The sequence below is a fragment of the Syngnathus leptorhynchus genome, chromosome 8 (genome assembly GCF_054491065.1).
Source record: "Syngnathus leptorhynchus isolate UIUO chromosome 8, UIUO_Slep, whole genome shotgun sequence".
In the NCBI taxonomy this organism is placed as follows: domain Eukaryota; kingdom Metazoa; phylum Chordata; class Actinopteri; order Syngnathiformes; family Syngnathidae; genus Syngnathus; species Syngnathus leptorhynchus.
In genome coordinates, this window is record NC_141202.1 from 1,114,629 (window position 1) to 1,137,070 (window position 22,442).

A 22,442-nucleotide genomic window follows, 5' to 3' on the forward strand; every position below is an offset into this window, starting at 1 on the left:
TGCGCGTGTGTTAGCTTTTATTGTGAAACGTCAGCGGAAGTGTGCACTTGTGCAAAGTGTGACGAGCTGGGCTGGGCGTATGTTTTGGCGCCTTCCCGCACTGAAGCCTTAATAACAAGACCAACAGGACTTCTTTTTCTCTTTTGGTCTCATGTTTTGAGTAAGTTGTCAATTAGCAGGCAAGCTAAGATGTCTCACACGGTCAGCCCGACCAGCACCGGCAGGACTTCCGCGACCGACGGCGGCTGCAACCTGGGATACACCCGAACCATCCCGGGACTGCTCAAGATGGCTCAGATGGTCAGACACCGCACAACAATTTCATGACAACAATCACACAGCAACACCTGACAAAATGACGCCTTTAACTGATATGTTCATAAACCTAGCATCAAGTCAACAGGGGCGGATAGGGAAGGGTGGGCAGTGCGGGCAGATGGGGACATCCTATGGGTGTGGTTTCACGTACGCGCGCGCGCGCGCACGTACTTGACTTCCTCATTGAAAGTGGCGTGCTGTGATCAAATTGACTATTGACAGGCTTCTAATAAATTGAGGTGTGCGTGTGTCCCCCTGCAGGTGGCGCTGCTTGTCACCTTCCTCTGCGTTCACTGTGCACGAGGCTGGCCGAGCTGGGCTGCTTTCCAGTACTTTGAGGTGGTGGCCGTGTGGTTCCTGCTGGTGCTCCTGATCTTCTTCCTCATGCACTTGTGCCGCTTGCAGGCCAAGATGGGCTGCATCAATTGGCCGCTTACTGTAAGGAACCCACCCACCCAGATCATCTTCACGCAGCACATCATCAACTTCATCCTTGTATTCTTCTTTTAGGAATTCTTCCACTACTCTCTAGGTACGATCCTGATCTGCATCGGCTCCATTGTGGCGGCCGTGAAGAGTGGAGGAGTGTCTGCTCTGGTGGCGGCATCTGTAAGTACAACATTCATCCTGTTTGTTGCCTTCATGTGTATTGTCACAGCTGTATTATTGTTGCATGTGTTATGTTTGTGTGTTCAGGTGTTTGGTTTTATCACCACCTTCCTGATGGCGGTCAGCTTGTGGACGTCTTACAGTGTCTCTTGTGGGCCACACCACAATGGTATTTAATCATGTTATTTTTATTATTGTCAAATTAATATTAGTTTGTAACTCGGTTATTTTTGAAAGTGGATGAGACCTTACACAATTTTGCCGAAAAGGTTTTTACTAACTATAATGTTATGTATGCATGCAGGCGCGACCATGTAATGGCCAGAATCCTGATTGGCTGCCTTTGGAGCTCAACCAGCCAACAAGTCAACGTGATTGGATGAGAGTTGGGAGCCGAGATTCTAATCCAGGAGCAGTCTCGTTCAACAAAAAAAAAAAAAAAAAAGTCCGAATGTTGCCGACGCTTCTGAGAGTCACCTTCACATCAGTGTTACACCAAAACGACGACGACAGGTGCGAACAATAAGTAGTCAACTCCATGACTACATTTCCCATCATTCCCGCTGTTTGATGACAATGTCGCTTAATTGTTGCTTTCTCATTCGAGACACTGAGAGCATTGCTGTGTGCCATAATGACCTGCCTGTGTATTTTTGGTTGAATTTTCCACTGTTTACAGTACTGCAATAGCATTCAGCATGCTAACCACCTTCAGGATGACTGTCACCTGGGCTGTGCTAAACAGAATAAGTGTTAGCATTTAGCATGCTAACCTCGCATGCCCGAAATGCAATGCTGAACCACCATCATTAGCCATGTAAGGCTAAAAACCGTTAGCATTTCGTATGCTAACGGAAGAGGGTGGCAATGCTTAACCACCATCATTTTGATCATCCTCAACACTAAGAAGACAAATTAGTTCTTAATGTGCTAAAATAGTAAACAAGACAACGTTGAACCATTTTCCATCATCAGCTACGTGTCACGCTTGGCATTAAAAGCATGCTAACCTCGCAAACAGATTCAAGGCTGAACCGTCACCATCAGCCAAGCTAGGCTAAGCAAATGTTAGCATTTAGCATGCTAACTTACACTGGACTAGTGTAATACGTCAGTGTGCCAACAATCACCTCCTTCCGGTTTACATGCACACTAAGCTGTTGTCACGGCAACAGGCGGGCCAGCGTGCACGGTGCTACACTTTCAACTTATGTACCACCAAGAAGTTGAAGTTTACACAACAATGATGATGATTATGGTGATTATTATGACAAAAATGTGAAAGCACAGAAACACAAAAGTTAATAGACTGTTAACTATCACAATACTTTGGACGTTTCTATTCAAGCCGTATTTGTGTGGCGGTTAGCATCATGTGACCTGTATGTGCAAATGTGTGACCAATCACATGCTCTCACTGACTTTTTGGGCAAATCAGAAAACAAAGACATTTGAATGATCTCTTAAGTCAGTCGCCAAATGAATGTCATTTTAGCTCAAAAGGCCTGTATTTTTTTTTATTATTTTTTTTTGCAAGTGTGTGTATATTATAATGTTTGTTAGTCACCCATTTTGGTTAGAAGCGGCCACTCTCACGCAAGAACCGCAGTAGTGTCCACTAGAAAGACTAATATCGTGATATCTTGCTGATACTGGAATGGATGCCTGCAGCTTTTCCTTTTTTTTTTTTTAAATTGTCCTTTGAAATGTGGATCAAAATATAAGACAAGTAGCAAAATTAGCCACATAGCATGATGTTTTGAAGTGTAATCGCACATGCTAGCTGTTAGCAAGAGCTGTAGCTATACAAATCATTTCTATTATGATGGTTTTACACTTTTTGAAGTAATATGAACTTTTATTTATGACTGAATGTTCTTTTTTTTTTTTTGCACATGCGTCAAAATTTGCCGCAAATCATGATTTACTGTTTGGGAAGCAGAAAGTTTTAGCAACAAGCATTGTTGACAACATTTCAAACTTCCCAAAGTGACAATTGTATCCGAAGAAAAACAAGCTGGATTTAAAAACGTGATTGTATCCTAACATACCAGTTATTTATGTCCTGTCATCTAGTGAATGTTTGAATCCTGCTGCAATATCAGTTTCTTTTTTGTTAATTATGGTTGTTTAATTTTTATGCAAAACAGCAAAAGAATTTCAGCGCTTCAGCTTTTCCCAAAGTGCCTTAACGTGCCACTCGATGGAGCAGTTAGCCCCACAGCGGCAAGGCAGCGAGCTAGCTTGATGCTAAGAGGAAAAGGAGCACAGTATTTACACGTGCTTTCAACTTTTATTTGAAGTTTGGCATTGTGATGTGCTGCATGTTGTCAATTAAAACTTTGTTTCACCAATGCGTGACTCTATCTGACCGGTGATGTCCCGCGACACCTAAAAAAATAAAAAAGAACCCCTGCCGATCATCATTTTTTGTTTTGTAATTGGAGTATTTAGCTGGAGCCTGTCAAAGTTGAGTTTTGGCAAAAGGTAAAAATGGCCTTGCAGTGGTTGCCAGTCCATTATAAGGAACATGCAAAAATTGGACTGGATTATTTTACTCTTTGCTCAAACAAAAATATTTATTTCGTAAAAAGTAGCCCGATGAGATGACACGAATTATTGTGCAGTGCTAGAAGTGATTTTTTTTGTGTGTATGGAAAAAATAAATAAATACTTGATTCGTGTACTTTTGCGTTCTGACCGCTAGGTGTCAGGGTTGAACAACTTATAATTTAACGCATTGATTGGCGGTCAGATAATATCCGATGGCCCAGCTCGTGTCAGAACAAATTCAACGACCTTTAACTCTTTGCTGACTGTTGGATCAGTTGTCAAAGAAGTCATGTTTTGCATAAATGTTAACTCATTGGAATTTTTTTTCTGTCCTCTATACACACTTAGACAATTAACAAACACAAGCCTTGAAGTCTTGACGTGGTGGAGCAATGGAATCAAACCTGCACAGAAAGAAAGGCCATGGCAACATGTTGTGATCGCCAAACAGCGATAGCGGGAACCTGGAGCAATCTGACAGGTCAATCATTGATATGATATAACACTTTCTCATTCAAGTTTTGGAAAAAAAAAAAAAAAAAATGGTGACATCACCTGTCCATCAGGAAGCGTATCCATGACAACCAAGCCAAGTGGGTCCTGTCCCTTCACCTGACCTCGCCATCCCTAAAATGCAGCTCCCTGATTGGCTGCTCATCCTCCACTGCATATTTGACAGGTGAGGAAATAGTTGCCATGGCAACACACACTCCCATATGAATGTGCGTAACACACTTTTGTTGTGTGTAATTGTTACAATTGTTTATTGTTCTGCTTTTAACGTCACAGTGTGAAGGTGAACATCGTGGTCTTTGTCTTCTGGGGCTACCAGGTGTTTGGTCCTACGGCAGCAGCAGTCCGACGGTTAGTTTCTCGCTGATTCTTAATGAGGGACAAAATCCACGAGCGTAGATACCGTACACGCACACACACACACACACACACACACACACACACACACACACACACACACACACACACACACACACACAGGTGAGACGTAATTAGAGAAGGATGATTACGATGAAGAGATGAATGTTTTTGCTTGTTAGCTCCAGTGTGAAAAAGCTGTGACGGGTGATAGCGGATCATTAGTGCCTACCACTGGCTAATTAACGCATGAAGTTTGACAGCTTCGGCCTTCTGCCGACTACAAAGTTTGAACGTCAGAACCTGCTAGCATACTATGCAGGTACCATGTAAGCATGTTCAACAAATTTCCACGGACACGGCATCAGAATCTTTAGAACGGGCAAAGTGTCAAACTAGATTTAGTTTCCTTCAGAGGGTCGTTATGACTACGTAGTTTTAAAAAATCAGAATATAGGAAAAAAAATGTTTGGCTACTATTCAATTTAGTTTCGAACTTATAGGAAGGTTACAGGAAGAAATATGTTCAGGTTATTCAAATTGAAGTCACGGCACGTGATTTTCCTTGGCGGGCCACTAATAACGATAGGACGGGCCAAATCTGGCCCCCGGGCCTCCGGTTTGACATCTTTGTAATCGACCCAATAAAGGTAGCAGAACAATGGGGGCCATCTAGAACTTTTGCATATGTTGCAATTTTTCCATGAAAGTTACTTTGAACACGAGTAGGTTCAATGCAGGAGCTTGGTAGATGTGAAGCAGCGGCCAGTGTGAGAACTATCGGAATCTGGTTTTGGTACGGCTGCGTTGCCATGGTAACCATAGGGGTAGCATTATGCTGATGGGATTTTAACAACATCCCAGCAGGGCGGAGCTAAAGCCAGCTGAAGGAAAAATAGATGTCATCATCATGACTCTTGTTTTTCAATGCTTTGACATGACATGACATGACATGATATGGAGTCATAACCAAGATGTTCATTCTTACTTGATACCAGATCATGACAATGCGGTGATGTTATGATGATACTGGAGTGATATCGCCATACTGTTGGGATAATACTCTTTCCATGCTGGCATGATGTCATTCATTGCGAGTCTGTGTGTGTGTGTGTGTGTGATTAGCCTGTATTAGCATGAGGCAGAGCCTTTGAGTCTCTTTCTGTTTGTTTTAATGTAATGAGCTTGGTGCGTGTTCATCATTGGCTCCTCAGAGCACACACATACACACACTCACATGCGTGCGCACACACACACACACACACACACACACACACACACACACACACTTCTATCCGCTATGCTAATTATGAACAAGCGGAATGCTACTGGATGTTTTTTGTTATACTTAAAAGAAGAAGCTATACGACTGTGTACTTGGATTATCCATCTGTTCGTCCATCCGTCCGTTGGTTCATCTATCTGTCCGTCACTCCATAGTTGCTATGAGTTGTTTTTGATAGAAAAGAAGGAACAACTACATTGATGTTTTAGTCATGTTTTTCCAGCTTTTCACATTGGTCAGACAGCAAACAGAGTGGAAAAGAGGCTCCACTTCCGTTGTCATAGCAACAGCATCAGTCGCACACACACACACAGTACACAGTACACAGTACACACTTACACACAGTTATAGAGTGAGGGTGCTAGGGTGTGCAATCATTAAAGTGTGTGAAGCAATATTAAAGAGGAGGCATTTAGTGGAGTGTCTCTTCTCTTCACTTTCCCAGCCACCCTATTTTGGTGGAGGACATTCCATGATCTCGTGTCATTAATCACAACTAGCGACCAAGAGGAGCTTCTTACTTTTCCCAATCAGCTGGATGACTCGCTCCGATACTCTTCAGAGCGCTTTGACTGCTTTTGGGAATCAATACGTTTTTACTTACTGTACTTTTCGCTCTCACGCTCCCGATGGGCGACTCGCACGCAATTGGTGGAGCTTTTTTTTTTTCCATCGAGTTTTTTTTCTTCTTGCGTTTCAGTTTGTCAAGGCAAGACTTGAGGGCCTCAAACAAACAGGAAGTGGATGTCAGTGATTAGGTTTTGATGCCGGCCGCTTGCCGCCACTTGCATCAGCGCCGATCCAGACAGAAGCAATATGCCCTAGAGAGAGATTGGCTTCAGAGTAAGAGAAGAAGAAAATTCTTCAGACATATTTCGTCCCTTAACCGTGACGGAAAAGTTCTACCGAACCCCCCGGGTTGAGGTGACCTCGATCGGATGACGCTACAAAAAAAAAGAACCACTTTCTCTTATCACTTCTAGATATTTTACTAGGAACACCAGCTCATCATGTCTACAGAATATATAGAATGATATATTCATGGTAAAACAATTCACGTAAATGTAATTTGTGTGACTATTTCCCAGATCAAATGTTGCGTCCCTAATGAAGTGTCCTGTGGAGTGACCCACATGACGATACCACATTTTAGCGGGAACATGCCCGGTGGCCATGTTGCGTTCTGGTTTTGATGAGTAGTTTAAAAAAAAAAAGACATCAGGTCCAATTAACTTAATGACACCCCAATCAAGTCAATTAATCAGGTTGTCTTTTTTATTCGTGACAGCACCAAAACCTCATTTAATAGAGTTTTTGATTGATGTTTGTGTGTGAGGAGCTTTTTTTTTTTTTTCTTCTTCTAAAGCCTCTATTATTGGAAATAAAATTAAAAAAAATGCATACAAATATGCAAAATCACATGACTCGCTTTCTCACAGAGTGTCGATTTTATGGAGTGAAAGTCGTATCAAGGTAGTTTTGACGTCTGTATTGTTTGTGACCTTGCTGCCGGCATGGTACCGTCTGCTGTCGGCCAATTAAATTTCAGGTATGTGGCGAGGTAGGAAGACAGGATGATGGATGCCGTCCCAATGTAAGAGATGAACTTTGAACCCTGCTTATATCAATTTGAGGACCATGAAGCGCTGCTAGTTCAAAAGCACGCTTTCGTAAGGGAAACAAACTCTCGTGCTAGTGTGAAAGGGTTGGCTGAGAAGAATCATGGTAGAAATAAGACATAGACTTTGCTTGATCTTGACAGTAATAAAAGTTTAATTGTTATCATCAGGTAACATGTGCCATCCGCCATCTTGTATCAAACAGTCACACATCGGGAAGGACGAAAGGCTTCTAAATGCCCGTCAGGAAGACGAAAGATCCAAACACATCAAAATGGAAGCAAACATGATGCTTTCCATTGGAACAACATTTTGTCTAGATTAAGAAAATTGTGCTTGGATGTCCACATTTGTCATGCTAGCAAAACGTTGCTAGCAGACATGTAGCATAGGATAAAATATTTAGCTAAAGCATAAAATGCTAACGGATGTTTTGACCCAGCATGCTAGCTAATATAACGACACAACATGTTAGCATCCAAAATGTTGGATTATAAAAAGAAAATCATATTACATGTGCTAGCAAAATTGCTAGCACATACAACATGTTACCATCATAGCATCCGAGAGGTCATTTATATCATTTATACGAAAATACTAGAGCGTATGTTTTCCCAGCACTTACTGTGGGTATGTTACGTCACAACACATTAGAAGATATTTCATAAAAGGCTAGTGGGATATGTTTTGATCTAGCATACCGACAGACATTTTATCATCAAATCTGAAATATGATATGTTAAATCGTCACATGTTAGCAGCAGCTATTTTTGTCGTAATATGTTGGCGGCTATGTCAAGTAGGTATTTTATCATAATATGCTTGCAAATATGCTCTGACATGGTCTTATCAAATGTTTTGTAAATATGGACAGATCACTAGTAGACGCTCCATAAACTGCTAGCAAATATGTTTTGTGCTAGCATGCTAGCAAATATGATGTCATAACAAACAAACACGTGTGACATAAAATGAGCAATATCTGTTTCATCAATGTCTGATGTCATGTCATTCCAGCTCCCGATACTTTTGTGGCTGTTCTATCAGGATGAAAATGTTTTGCTGAGTGGATTGCATCTCCTATGCGCATTAAAATGCAATGTCTGTAAGTACTGTAAATACTCGTATTCAGTCCATTTTTATGAATTCTTTGAGTGTGTCGCCACCAAAATGTAGCCCTATTTGCTATTTGTATGATAAGATAACTTCCTGCATTACTTGAGTTCATGCATATATTGACTTTACGCATTTACGAAAACCATATCATTCAGTGCAATAATTAGGTATATATTTTTTTCCCGTTGAAGGCAGTGCAGGTAACATAGCTAGTACCTATATTTTGCACTTTCAGTTGTCAAGAATGAAAACTTGTACTGGTATCAGTCTGAAAAAAATGTGGTTTTGAATAGTTCGACATCAAATCATGGTGGACATGTTTTGACATAACACGCTAGCAGACATCATATTTTGTAAAATGTTAGTCGGATATGTTTTGACCTAGCATGCTAGCTGACATGCAAAAACAACACCATCTCATGCAGGATGTTTTGATGGCCCGAGTTACGAGAAATGAGACAAAAATGTCCAAACGTGAACTGTGTGCTTGTCATCGCGTGCACTAAACTTCCAGACAACACGGCAACGTGCTCGTTCACAGTGCAACATTTTCCTCTGCCTGGCATGCACGACAGATGCTAAGATGCTACAGCTAGCTAGTATTCATTTGAGTGAACAGAAGTGTGTGCTAGAGGTCTTTAGCTATTGTTAGCAGTCCATAGTTAAGGGTCATTAAGGGTCATTGGCCGTCATTAGTTGTGCTTTTCAGATATGCGGTAGCGGGCCGAGCCGAGCCCCTCATGGTCCAAAGGTTCTGGAGGTGTACTGGGTGGCCACTTTGGGTTTGATGCCTCTGCTATTGTAGTAGTCGACCACCTGGTTGGGAACCTCGGCTAGCACGCTCTTAGCTAGTGCTGCTGGCGATGCCTGGGGGTGAGAAACAAGAAAACAAACCCTCGTTATTATTGTTTACCATCAAAAGTGTACCCAACCAAAAAATAGAAGTGACTCTAAGTCATCTGATCGAAGTGACTGGTGGTGCGAAGAAGCAGTCGATGGTCAGAAAAACATCCTCATGAGCATCATTTCCATCATACCTATCATTCACCTCAACCTCAACATCATCCTTCTCCTTTTCATTTTATCACCATCATTCTCCTCGAATGATTTTCATCATCTTTTTGTTGTCATGTGACACTCACATGCTTGAAGTTCCTGAATGGCACAAACTGTACGATATCTCTGAGCACGGGCTCCCCTCGGGGCGACCTGAGGATCCCGTCATCTCCATCTAGCATTTGCATGTCTCCAAAGTCTGCGTTTCCCACTCCCACGATGATGACGGACATGGGAAGGTGAGACGCCTGCACGATGGCCTCACGTGTGTCCGCCATGTCCGTGATCACGCCGTCCGTCAGGATCAAAAGGATGAAATATTGCTAACGATAACGACAAAAGAACACGCCTCAGGCTAAACGTTGAAATATAAAAGTTAGCTGATCACGTTATCTACCATGGCCTCTTTGGTGTGAACCTCTTGCGAGGCAGAGTTGGCCACTTTGTGTATGATGGGAGCAATGTTGGTAGGTCCGTAGAGTTGAAGTTTGGGAAGGCAGGCCTGGTAGGCTTCCACCACGCCCTGGATACCTGAAGGAACACACGAGAAGAAGATGAGAAGCGCGTGTTCATCATTTCTCACTTGTTCACAGCGTGTTTGCCGTCAAGCTAAGTGAGAGGCGGACTGTGTCCTGGTGTGCCGCGGGGCGTCTCTGAAGTGAGGGAACGGTCACCGAGGGAACGCTGGCCGTGTTAATGAATGCATCGGTACGTGACCTTTAGCTGCATTAGCCATTAGCTTGGCGACAGCTCTGACAACCTCATATGATCACTGAGGCATAGCATAACAAAACAAGGATGAGCATTCTCATTATGATTCTCATCATCATTCTCATACTTCTCCACAGCAATCTCTCTTATCATTATTGTCATTCTCATCCTCATCGTTCCTCTCATTTACGTTCCCTTTGTTCTACTTGTCATCATCCTCATCAAATGATCACCATTCTCATCAGTTATTTGCATCATTATCACGAACGATCCTGCTCATCGTTATGTCATCCTCATCATCATGATCATCATTCTCAATCACAATTTATGATGAGTCTCATCATAATCAGCATCATTCTTTTTCCTGACGATTCCAATGATCAGTATCACATCCTCATTCTTCTCATCCTCATGACACATTGTTGGGTCACCTTTGTATGGGTTGAGAGCTCTCTCTTTCTTTTTCTAAATGAGTGAGGGAACTTCAAAGCCTACCTGCACACTCGGGGTTCTCCTCGTTAAAATTCACCGCAAAGTCATGGGAGACCTGAGGGGGAAAGGAGGTAAAGGAAAAGTAAAGGGGATTGGATGGACACAAACAGTCTTTGATGTCTGCTTCAACTCCCAAAAAAAAATCGAATCAAATAAAACGTCAATGTCAACATTACTTTGTCAACTATTTGCCCAAATATTCTTGTATGGTCTTCCGCTGCTTCTTCGATGATAAAGTAGGTATATTGATCGTGACATCCATGCTCATGTACATTTAGCATGATGTTAGCATGAAGCTAGCAGACTTTTGATATACCTTGTAGTCCGGCGGGATCCGAGCTCCAAAGCCGAACGCTGGGAACATTTTGTCACTGAAACAGGATGAGAGTTGGCTTGACTTGACTTTTTCACTTTCCACCTTTGACCCGTGTGCCCGCCTGCCTACCTGTCGTAATCCTGGCAGATCTCGCCCACGGCCACCAGCGCCTTTAGGTACTCGTTGGGTCGGTACGGGTGGATGTAGTGCAAAGAGCAGCTATTGCGAGGGTCGCCGTTGGACGCCGTGAAGTCGATGGCCACCTGACAATGACAGATTGAGAAGCCTTGATATGGATGATCGAGATCCTAACGGGACTTGTCGTCTTTGAATCGCTTGCTGATTGATTTTGAAATGCCTTCCGCCCTCAGCCAATCGTCTAACCCAATCTGTCCCTGCTTCCTGTTTGCCGCGTTGCCGTGGCGACACAAGGCATCGGCCATCCTCGACGCTATGACGTGCCGGCATCAGTGCGACCGGCGGGACCGGTGCAACCGCAGTCGGGGTCTGTCGTGGTCGCTAAGTGGGACATCGGGGCGGCGGGTTGGTGTTGCCGTGGTTACCGTTTCCGTGGCAACGTCATCAGGACCACTCTGAGAACCCGGGCGCCGTTTACTCTTGATGGAATAAGAAGCAGGACGATGACCTGGATGCGACTTGTGGTGTGCGTGCATGTGTGTGTGTGTGTGTGTGTGTGTGTGTGTGTGTGTGTGTGTGTGTGTGCGCGCCCTCACAGTAAATTGGATCTGGCATCCCCCCATAATGTAATCTAGGAAAGAATGCATCTTGATGATCTGCAAATACAAAAAAAAAAGAATATGTTAAAAAAACAAAAACAAATTAAAATTTCATCGTCATGCGATTCATTGGTCAGTGGATTGGTTTGATGAGGATGTACACGCTTCACACACACACACACACACACACACACACACACACACACACACACACACACACACACATCACTTCACCCACATGCCTGTTCTGGGATTTCTCTTCCACTCGTTCTATATTTAAGTGACTTCTGACCTCTGTGCATGTCACTTTTATGGAAATGTTATGACAAAACGGGCATGGAAAAAAGGAGAATGGAAAGAAAGAGGACCAGTGAGTCCATCGGGGGGAAGGGGGTGATAGCACCCTGATTGCTCTGGCATGTTCGGATGGACCGCAGCTGGGAGGAAGGGAATAGGGGAACAAAGAAACAAGGACAAGAGGGAAACAAGGAAAGATCAGGTCCATGTTTTCATGCGATGAAAGGAGAGGAAAAGAAGGAACAGTGAAAAAAAAAGTGGTTTGGAGAGGAACGAAAGAAAAAAAAAAGAAATGAGGTCCTTCCTATAGAATCTAAAACCTAAAGAAAAGCTACATTAGCGTTAAAAAGCCCTAATGAAGTTTTCTGTTGTGGGCCTCATTAAGGTCAGCGGCTGCTCTCATTCTGTCTGTTGACTCCGCCCACGCGGCGCCGGCTCATCCATCAGGTTTATTCACCTGCTCATTTGGAGCGCCAAGCATTCAAGCTCACGTTCATAGAGACGGATAATGGACTGCTGTAGGAAGAAGGTTGACCTTGCACTGGTTGAGGATGACAATGCCAGAGTTCTTGTAACCCTTCTTCTTCACTTTGTATTTGGAGTTGATACACGGCCACTGCACCTACATGCACACACACATAATCACATGACCTTTTTGCTAACCAGAAATAAAATTTCCCGCTCCCAGCCAAATGCTTATTAGTGTGCGTGTGTGTTTGTGTGTGTGTCCATCACTCAGTGTTCCGTTTTGTCATGTGCGCCCGCCCGCCATTGTGTGTCACTAACACGTCTGTCACCGAGCCACTAAACACGCCACGAAGGCAAACAAATGAACAATAAAACAAGGAGGAAGAGGAGGAGGAGGAAGATGGCCAACCAATTAACAATTGAGGAAAGTGGGAGTAGAGAAGGACGGGAATGAAGATGGAGTGAGAGGAAGGAGCAAGACGAAGAGGAGGAGGAGGAGGTGATTGAAACGAAGCAAGAGGGGGAAGAAGAAAAGTATTGAAGAGGAATAAATCGCTATAATGCGATTTACAACTTGAGTTACTTGGGAACTGCTTTGATTCGGATACTTGTATGCTATTATATTTGCCATTATATTTCTTTGTGGCTAATTGTTAGCGTGCTAACTTGTGTGTGACACTCTGCGTAGCTACGAGCTAATTCCGATTGTTGAGGCTATGAGCTTATTAGGCTAGCTTGTTTTGATCGTTTAGGGTGTCGTGTTTTAGTCATTTTGTCGACACGTTTGTTTGCTTTAATTTGCATCCACTCCCTTCCTGTATGTCAGATTTGAGTGTGTGTGTGGAGGCGGTGGGCTTACTATTACAAGCAAATTGGCACTTCCTCTCTCTTGCTGGAAGCTTCGATTAGCGGCTCAGGTTTCCATCATTCAGCATCATCTGAGCTACTTTAGCCTGCTAGCGGCCACAAGACTTCAACGCTTTTACAAGGTTAGCTTGGCATCAAAAGGAAGAAACGGACACTGCGGGATTCTCGTTGTCTAAATGTCTCATGCTTTATGGTCTTCAAGTCTCATCTTGTCTCATGGTATCCTACTCTCGTTGCTGAGATCCAAACTGTAAGTCTCATGGCCTCATAGTGTTACAATCTCATTCCATGTCTCATGGTCTCATTGGTCTCATAGCCTGGCAGCTTTGTAATCTCATGACCTCAGAGCCTCTCATGGCCTCATATCGTTGTGCAGTTGTCATTGCGTAGCTGTCAGTGTGTAGTTGTGTGACTCGCTGATCCGTTAAATTGCTTCTGCAGCTCAAGTTGAAGACGGATCACAAGTTTTCACGCTTTGGACTCGCTGGGATTTTTTTTTTTTTTTTTTTGTCTTTCAAGGCGCAGCGGAAAGTTCGGAACAGACGACCCGCGGCACTCGTAGGAATGACTCGGGAGACAGAAAACATCTGCTCTTCTTCAACTATGTCACTTTGCTGGCTTGTCGCGTCTGCTGCTCAAATAAACGCACGCCGCCTGGGACATAACTTGCCTCATTCCAGAGTGAAATACACCCAAAACAACATCACACATGAAAGGCTAATTACAATACAAATAAAAGTCAAATACAAATGACTTGTACTTGGCCAATGCGTACCACAAGAGGGCGCTAGCGTCACTCTAAGGCTCGCTAATTGTAGGTGTGAGTGATTTGGGGTACCTGTCGTCCTTCAATGGCACCCCGCATCTCTTGGAAGGTGGCCTCAAACTCTCCGATGTAGTCGTGTTTCCCGTTCGAGTCCCAGTCCCACACTGTGCACTGGAGTGGTCACATACACAATTAGCATCTCGCTAACTATTATGAGCAGATTAGCTTGAGGTTAGCAACACACTTTTGTGTTTTGACTTTGTTTCATTGATAATAAAAAAAAAAAAAAGGAAGAGTGAAGAACATACTCCCGTTTGAGTACGCAAGCGCCGTCATGTGTTAACGAGCTGTCAGTGCGACGAGGACATCAAGCGCGTCAATTAGCCAGCAGCCCCGGCGTGCACTCCTTTCCTCTCCTGTTTCTTTTTCCCCTTACTAATCGCCTCGACTGTCTTCAAACGTCACGATTGCTCACTTGCGCTTTTCACACAGTCAATTCGTCAGTCCGTCAGTAAAAGTGCTGAAAAGAAATGTTAGCGTATCCATGGCTAGCATACAAACTCCACTCGGGATTCATTTGGGTTGTTTGCAAAACATCAATGATTACAAACACTTTGTTTGCCATCTTATAATAAGAACAACTCTCCCCACAATTCCATAGGAAAGTAGAAATCACCCGTATGACACGTTATGACATCACCATTGACGAGGAGCTTCCGTGTGTTAGTGAGCATCTCCTTTTGTTGTGTATGTTTGATATCTGTGTGCGTTTGTGTGTGTGTGTACCTGCAGCTTCCGCTCGTGGTCTCCGTTACAGAGTGAGTTGAGGGAGACTTTGAATGTTTTCCATACCGGATTCAAGTTGTTCATCACCGTCTGATAGCAACAACACAGTACAAGAAGAACCAAAACCAAAAGACACATTATTAGAAGGTCCTACCTCTGTCCTGTAGACCAGCTGCAGTGTGGCGTCCTCATTCATACGATAGATTTCCAGGAATGGATCTGACTTACTGAAGAAGTCCTGAACGGAGGGGGGGAGCATTTTATTTGCGTGTTTGTGATCATTTCATTGTGCATTTTAATGTGTGAGTGAAAACATTTGACGTGTGTGTGTGAGCATTTCTAGTTTTGCTTCATCCTTAATTCTATCCCTGAATTGTCGTGCATATGCGTGTGTGTTTATGAATCCTCAAGTGTGTGTATGTGCATCTGTAAGCACCTTATCATCCAGCTTCCTCGCACTAAAGGAAAGCTCGATGTAGTCGTCGTTCCCAGTCAGCTCCTCTGCTGTGATCTGAACACACACACACACACACATTCTTGTGATGAGGGTCTCATTATGCCAAGTAACAAACCATGCAGAGAACTAGCTGCTACCCATAATCAAATTCATTATCTTCTTCATCATCATCATCAACAGAGTGGTCATCATCTTCAGCATCTTCAATCTTCTTGTCTTTGTCAACTTGTTATTATCGTCATCATCTTTGTCATAGTTATCTTCAACATCATCTTCTTCATCCTCAAATCAAGAATTCACCCTTAAAAGACATTCACCGTGATGATGGTTTTTCCCACGTTGCCTCCTGGCCTCAGCAGAGCTTTGGAGAGTTTCCTCTGAGAAATGATCTACACACATACACACGAGCATTAGCATAATCATTAGCATCTGTTGCGTTGGAATTGATCCGACAATAAGGAGGAGCCCAGCGGCTACCTGTCCCAGCGTGCACTCCACGGCGCCCAGGAACTCGGCGTCCTTCACACCGTTGAAGTTGCTGTTGTTGATGTCGTACAGCTCGAAGCGCAAACGCTGCACCTCTTCAAAGTAAAAGTCCAGCGTGAAGACTTTGGAGTAGGACGGGTTCACGCAGCTGCGCATCACCTCCGTGCGGTCCACCTGAGCGCCGCCGTGCGCAAAAGACGAGTTCAAAAGAGGTCAAACAAATGAAAATGATCAAATAAATAAGGAAAGAAAGATAGAAAGACAATTAAATGCAAGAATAAATGACTCGATAAAACATGCACAAAACAATTCCAAATTGAGGCAAAAATAAGTCAAAACTAAAGAAGAAACTAGTTTAGAACCACGTCAAAAACAAGTTTAAAAGCCTCATTCAAAGTTGAAAACAAATGAAACCCAAATCAAGAGCCAAAGATTCCAAAATCAAGACTAAAAAATGTGCGTGATGCGGTTGCCATGGCGACGCACCTCCATCCACTGTCCGTGCGACTGCATGTTGAGCACGATGCACGGGTCGGGTTTGGAGAGAGCGTCGCGGTCGCTGATCCCTTTACACGTCAGTCTCAGCTCCACTTTGGTCAGGCACGGTGACTCCAGCAGACTCAACGAGTCGCACGCCGAATCGTAGATGTCGCCCATCACGAAGGTGGCCGGGAAGTCTTTGTGGGAAAGGCACATGTCACGTAAGCCATATGTGCGTGCGTGCAGGAAATCGTCCTCCTCCATCGACAACTTCCTGCCATGCTCAGGTTACATGGAGCGTATGGCCGAACGCCATCGACTGATATTTTTTTTATGGATATGCCCTGAAAAAATCATCTTCAGTTATCTGTCACTCTTCATCACACCTCATGACTTTCCAAGACTTGTTCTTATTCAGTCAAAAATCTTTTTCAAGTCCTGTGAAACACATGATGGAATGAAAACGATGATGCCGATGGAAGTGCTTCAAAGCAGACAACGTCCTTGCCCTCAAGGTTCACTAAAGTGTGTGTGCGAGTGTGAGCCGAGCAGGTGCACGCCGCCGCCGTCCATGGCGGCCCGCCGAGGCTTTGCGGCGGCTGAGCAGTCAAGCGGCGGATGAACGCTCCCGCGGGCCGAGCGCTGACATCCTGCGGCGGATTAAAGAACGTCGGTGACATCGCTCGTGACACGGATAATTATCGGTGTCATTCAACAGCTCCCGAAAGGATTGCGGGAAAATGTTTTGTAATGGCGACGACAAAACGTCATAGCGCGTCGACTAATCACAACAAAAGATGAGTTGCCGATTTAATTGTATTCCCAACAATCGTGTCGAAAATAACGCTAGGGAGTCGCCATAGTTGCTAGTCAGAGTTCAAACAGACCTCGTTAGCTTCGGTGAACAACTTAGTAAAGTCACTAACTTAGTTTACTAAGTTAGCCTTCATGGTGTCATTCTCTGGCAGACGGACTGGCCAATTTTTTTTTCTTTTGTTTATTAACCAGCTGTAATGTTTGGTCCCGTGAAAGACGCCAAAGACAGCAAACAGGTGAAAAGCAAAGGTCACGTGAAAGCTTCAGAGAAACATAACATTTCCATCTCTGGCCATGTGAATTCAAGTCAGCTGAAAAACGGAAGCAGAAACTTGAAACGAACAAACCGTATGGGATGATGAAGGTGATGGAGATGTAGCTGCAGATCAAACGTATCAAATAAAAGGCTTTCTGGAAAGCCATCTTCAAAAAAGTTTCCTCAACTCATGACATTTCTGCACAAAAATGTGACAACTTTGGCATGTTATTTGCCAAACTACTAGTGGATATTTTTATATTACGAGCTTGTGCAAGGAGGCTACTAGTGCAACCCATTAGTAGTTCACCAGTAAGGTTGAATTGCATACTGGTAAGCTCAAAGTGGTGGCACTAGCAACGGCTCAAATAATATTAGTCAGACACAGTCGGTCCACTTGTGCAGTCAATTGAATTGTTTCACTAGTGACGACAAAGAGCTTCATGGTGCGTAAACATTTCGCTTGATTTGGGAGCAAATGGAAGAAATCATCAAATGCCGTAACATGCACATCAATTCATTTACATGCCAAAAGCACTGAAAGGAAAAAAAAGATGTGAAGAAGATGATGAGGAAGATGGAGATAAGGGAAAGTGGAGGAATGTCAGGCAGAGTTTGGGCGTTTTTTTTTCCTTTACCTTCAGCAGTCGGATCCGAGGGGAAATAAATGGAGGAAGGCGTCACAAAGTTTGGTCTTTTGGGATCTCAACTGACATCAGCGTTGCACACCTTCATCCTTTTCCTCCTCCTCTTCTTCTGCTTCTACAGCCTCTCGCCACCTCGCACGCGCCTTAAACGCGGGGAAAGCCCACACTCACGCACAAGGAAGGAAAGAAGGACTGTGCGGCTGCGATGTGCGGACGCCCTCTAGCAGGCTGACACAGAAACTGCACAATCCTAACCTTGCCTCGTGCAGATTCATTCATGCGCGGATGATTTCATTGATTTATCTTTTTATTTGTTGATTTATTAATTTGTGTATTTTTAGTTTTTATCATCCCCAATCCTTCCCTGTTATCTGTGGGGGAAAAAAAAGACTTTTCCACACCTCCACAACAAAACGCTCTAAAAAATGCTGCTTCGTGGTGTAGACATGATGAAGAGTTGAACGACTTGGATTTTTTTTTTTTATCGTTGGTATAATAAATAAAAGCTTAGCAAATAATACATGGTATGCTTTTATTTTGAAATGTTCCCTGTGACGGCGAAATGCGGTGACTGCAATCTGTGTTTATTTTTTGAACGTACCTTAAGTATCCATCCATATCATATTTTATTCGTGAGAGTGAAATGTTTACGCTGAAAAGTACCGGAAGTTGTGTTTGTGTTTCCGATTTTTTAACTTTCAGGTTTAGTAAAATAACACGGAAGTTCACTTCTCGCCAGTTTTTTGTGGGAGACGGCAGGGCCATTTGTTCCCCACCAAGAAACTTTAGCGGTAAGTCGAAGTCGTTGATTGAAATGAAACGTTTAGCCAAATTGTTCTTGCCAAGCAGATTTGATGCATGCGATTAGGTCGAGCGCTGCAGACGAATGTTTCTTGCCAATTTCTGTTAAGAATTCATATTCTGCAACTTTCACTTTTGTGTTTGTCTCACCTTTTACCAACACATTACGCATGAAAAAGTTCTTGAAAATGTGTTGGGCCTGATTCGTCCGACTGCAAGCTGGCTTATTTTACACCGCCGTGATTCGTGGATCGATTGAATTCAAATTTAGTCTTACGGTTGGTAATCTAATGAGGAATTTTAATGAAAGGAAAGTGGCAAGTCAGTCATCACCTTTGCTGTTTGTGTAAAAAGGTCAATAATTAATATGAATTTCGGGAGCGCATGTCGCTTGTTGTTGCGCAGTTGAAGAATTCTGCACGTTTTGTCTTCATTTCACATCACCTTGAAATGATCTTGGCAATTAGGTGACTACGGTGAATCTTGTTTTAGAAATAAATGAATGTCATCATCATTCGCCTTCTTTCACGTGTATTGAGCTTAATAGTTACATTTTGACTTTTGCTCTTTTTTTTTTTGCATCACACTAACACGAGGAAAACGCTGTATCGTGCTAGGAAAGTCATCAAGAAAATCGAATTCATTGTTCAGTCATGTAAACTTGAGGTGACATAATCACTTAAAACTTAAGAGGAAATATTGACAAAAGATGATGAAAATGATGTGTGGTTCCTCCTGTGGGGAAATTGTAGCTAAAAAGAAACATTAGTGGTGCTGCATTGATGATGATGACCTCTGTGTATGTAGGTGTGTCAGCTCGAAGCTTCATCATGGCCGCAGAAGAAGTTTATTCCCCAACGACGATGCCAAACCCCAATGCCGTCTGTTGTCTGGTCCCGTCCCAATATCTGGACCGAGTACGCTTCTTCGTCAAGGTCTTGGAAGTGGTGAGTTTTGACTTTCAGAAGATTCAGTCTATTGTGTTGGCACTCCAAGATGGTTGTGTGCTGCTTGAGAACTTTGACCAGGATTGTTGTCTCACGTGAGGACTTTGAAATGGTTCTGTGTAATACCCGAGCAATTATGGTTGATTGAGGACCTGTAGATGGTTGAATGTCATTCACATCTACCAAATTGGTGGAGAAGCCATTAGGAAACACTCACCCTGGCCACGACTTGCCCTTCCTCCTGAGGCCTCTCGTCAGGAAGTCTCCAGTGGGAAGTGAAAGCGCTGGCGTTAGCACAAAGCTCCGTTAGCACATTGCCGCTGGACTATCGCAACGTTTGGCGCCGAAGGCGGGAAAACACCATTTGAATGGTAAAAGTGGTTCCAGCTAATCTCCTCCCACCTGCCCAGCTGCTATCACTGGTGGCGTTCATCCTGGAGGAGGTGGTGTCCGTCTGCATTAAGTGCGCAGCTCTGGAGTTCTTTGAGTTTGTCAGCTGCACGTCGTTCCTCTTCACCACGCTGCTCCTCATCCTCCTCTCCACCACGCTGCACCGCAGAGTGGGCTTCACCTGCTGGTCCAGTCTGGTAAGCTCCGCGTTGTCGCGAATGCTTTTCAACATTTTGCAACGCGGCGTCGATGTTCAAACGTCACGCGACCACAACGAAGGCCTCCCTTCTCAGTGCAGGAAGTCTTGGAGGACAAAATGCTGAGTTGGCAACTCCCCCCCCCCCTCCCCCCGATGAAGCTTCTTATATTTTGATGGTGTGATAGGAATGCTAATATCGCAACGATGCATTCTGCTTCTCGCAGGACTTTGTGTACACGTTTCTGATGGCCGTTTTTCTCTTCATCGCCTCCGTGACGTTTGCTGCCATCAACGGCGGCACTTCTCTGGAGAAAAGTGCTGTGGTATGCAAACATTTCCTTCCTTTCTTCCCTCCGCCTTCTTTCATCCCAACCTTGTTTCATTCCGTGCAATATCTTCCACTCAGCGCCGTATTTCCTTGCTACTCCCTGCCTTCTTCTCTCATTCGCTTCTTCTTTCTTTCTTTCTTTCTTTCTTTCTTTCTTTCTTTCTTTCTTTCTTTCTTTCTTTCTTTCTTTCTTTCTTTCTTTCTTTCTTTCTTTCTTTCTTTCTTTCCCTACCTACCTATGTCCTTGTTTCCTTTCCTACCTCCTCCTAGCCCTTCCCTTTCCTTCTTTCATGTTTGACATCATGCTTTCCTATTTTCCCACCCTAAAAATGTCAGTCACTTGTTAATTCCTTCCTGATTTATTTAAACTTAACTTTTTCCTCTGGCAGGCGTTTGGCTTCCTGGCGTCGTTCACGTTCATGGTCGACCTTTTCCTATTTTGGAGGACGTACCAGCTTCCCTTTGGCAAAGGGAAGAAGGCGCAGCCGATTAACGGCATCCCAGCGGCAGAAAGTGACCAGGAGGCTCAGGCGGAAACAACAAAACTCAACAAGGACGCCACAGCAGTCGAATGATTTTCTTTCCATGTTTCTGTCCTCTGTGTGCGCCACGAAGGGTCAAACATCTGACATTTTAGGAGGCCCTCGCTCACCTCTCCCACTTGCTGGCCTGATTTCCGCTCTTTGTAGTACTGAGGCCAGACACTCAGGAAATAATCGCCTTTCCACTCAGAGGAGACATATTATGTTGGTTTTTTTTTTCTTCCCACAGTTCACACCAGCCTCCGGTTGTTTTTCAAATGCCCGATGTCTTGATGTCAGTAGGGCTGGAAACACTGTACCAACACTGCAGCTCTGCTTATCTTTTAATGTGGTCATCGTCACATCTTCAGGAAATAGATCAAAGATTTACTCGGTTGATTCATTTCAAACTTGATTTCTGGTCAGGCACTGCGCACACAAAAAATATTTGCATACACGATGGAATCAATTGTCCATAATATGTCCCCTTTAAGCAAGTTTGTAAATATTCTGAAGTTCGTTTATAGAAACAGAAAAGGTAATGTTGTACTTTATTTTTTGTTCTTGTTGTTCCCTGTCGTCATACAATCAAACATCGTCAAGTGATAACAAGGAGATGACTTTTTTTTTCTTCTTAATATTAACCACTTGGAAAAACTAAGTGTTTTATAAGTGTTACTAACAGATGATTGCAGAATATTGTTTGGGTTTTTTTCCCCCCGTATATATTTCTGTGATGCTTTGCTCAGATGAAATGTTAGAAACTTTGCTCACACTTTAAAAACTTGAAGCTTTCTGTCAAAATGCTAAGATGCCTTCATCTAGCAGTCATAATGCAAAATGAAAGTTTAAGCACGGATGTTTAAATTTTCTTCTTTTTACCCTCTTGGCCACCACTCAAATGGTAAACGAGTAATAAATATTGTATTTGCAAGCATTTTGTATGAGTTCTATGTCAACTCTTGGTTGATTCTAACAAATATATACTTGTTAACATTGAATTGTATGCCCAGGAAATTATGCAGACTGCAAATGATGAAACAACTCAATCAAAAGTGTTTAGACTTCAACCCAATTTTATTTTTAAAGCTAATATTGCGGACTGTATGTATAGAAGTAATCCAGACATGTAGTAGATAAAATGACAGCTCACTTTATTCTATTTTCTTAGCATTGATCTTTGCAGATGTCTGTCATAATAAAAATGTCTACTATTTATTTTGTTTGAGTCATTTGTTTTCTTGAGGA

General features: G+C 43.4%; 3 protein-coding genes across 5 annotated transcripts; 2 read left to right on the top strand and 1 right to left on the bottom strand.

Annotated features, from left to right (window-relative positions):
* The first annotated feature begins 41 nt into the window (after positions 1-41).
* cmtm7 (CKLF-like MARVEL transmembrane domain containing 7) lies at positions 42-11,640 on the top strand. Of its 2 annotated transcripts, XR_015066915.1 has the most exons (10): positions 42-300; positions 580-756; positions 829-927; positions 1,015-1,096; positions 1,232-1,440; positions 3,829-3,961; positions 4,047-4,159; positions 4,270-4,344; positions 8,272-8,359; positions 11,378-11,640. XR_015066915.1 is itself a non-coding variant. In XM_085918297.1 (5 exons), the coding sequence occupies exons 1-5, from the start codon at positions 190-192 to the stop codon at positions 1,243-1,245; spliced, it is 483 nt and encodes a 160-aa protein (XP_085774423.1). In that variant the 5' UTR covers positions 42-189; the 3' UTR covers positions 1,246-3,356. The 2 variants fall into 2 exon arrangements, 1 of the variants encoding a protein (XP_085774423.1); XM_085918297.1 differs by lacking the exons at positions 3,829-3,961; positions 4,047-4,159; positions 4,270-4,344; positions 8,272-8,359; positions 11,378-11,640 and having other exon boundaries at positions 1,232-3,356.
* cpne4a (copine IVa) lies at positions 9,109-16,466 on the bottom strand. Of its 2 annotated transcripts, none has more exons than XM_085918294.1 (15): positions 16,296-16,466; positions 15,801-15,983; positions 15,641-15,712; positions 15,303-15,377; positions 15,021-15,104; positions 14,867-14,956; positions 14,153-14,251; positions 12,515-12,595; positions 11,680-11,739; positions 11,075-11,208; positions 10,946-11,000; positions 10,633-10,684; positions 9,824-9,957; positions 9,513-9,749; positions 9,109-9,237 (listed from the first exon to the last, which is right to left on the bottom strand). In XM_085918294.1, the coding sequence occupies exons 1-15, from the start codon at positions 16,464-16,466 to the stop codon at positions 9,109-9,111; spliced, it is 1,656 nt and encodes a 551-aa protein (XP_085774420.1). The 2 variants fall into 2 exon arrangements, with proteins under 2 accessions (XP_085774420.1, XP_085774419.1); XM_085918293.1 differs by having other exon boundaries at positions 12,515-12,601.
* Positions 16,467-18,733: 2,267 nt separating this feature from the next.
* Positions 18,734-22,410, top strand: cmtm6 (CKLF-like MARVEL transmembrane domain containing 6). The gene is made up of 5 exons (XM_085918298.1): positions 18,734-18,799; positions 19,617-19,756; positions 20,167-20,343; positions 20,570-20,668; positions 21,063-22,410. The coding sequence occupies exons 2-5, from the start codon at positions 19,640-19,642 to the stop codon at positions 21,246-21,248; spliced, it is 579 nt and encodes a 192-aa protein (XP_085774424.1). The 5' UTR covers positions 18,734-18,799; positions 19,617-19,639; the 3' UTR covers positions 21,249-22,410.
* Positions 22,411-22,442: the final 32 nt, after the last annotated feature.

Bases quoted from the DNA above. Each gene is read 5' to 3' on its own strand.
- cpne4a (XM_085918293.1), bottom strand. From the start codon at position 16,466: ATGGGCGACATCTACGATTCGGCGTGCGACTCGTTGAGTCTGCTGGAG. The intron at 15,105-15,302 runs GTGCTTACAGAT...CCCTCCGTTCAG, and splicing joins CGAGGAAGCTGGATGATAAG to GACTTCTTCAGTAAGTCAGA. The intron at 10,685-10,945 runs GTATATCAAAAG...TTTCCCCCTCAG, and splicing joins GGATCCCGCCGGACTACAAG to GTCTCCCATGACTTTGCGGT.
- cmtm7 (XM_085918297.1), top strand. From the start codon at position 190: ATGTCTCACACGGTCAGCCCGACCAGCACCGGCAGGACTTCCGCGACC. The intron at 757-828 runs GTAAGGAACCCA...TTCTTCTTTTAG, and splicing joins GCATCAATTGGCCGCTTACT to GAATTCTTCCACTACTCTCT. The intron at 928-1,014 runs GTAAGTACAACA...TTGTGTGTTCAG, and splicing joins CTGCTCTGGTGGCGGCATCT to GTGTTTGGTTTTATCACCAC.
- cmtm6 (XM_085918298.1), top strand. From the start codon at position 19,640: ATGGCCGCAGAAGAAGTTTATTCCCCAACGACGATGCCAAACCCCAAT. The intron at 19,757-20,166 runs GTGAGTTTTGAC...CCACCTGCCCAG, and splicing joins TCGTCAAGGTCTTGGAAGTG to CTGCTATCACTGGTGGCGTT. The intron at 20,344-20,569 runs GTAAGCTCCGCG...TGCTTCTCGCAG, and splicing joins TCACCTGCTGGTCCAGTCTG to GACTTTGTGTACACGTTTCT.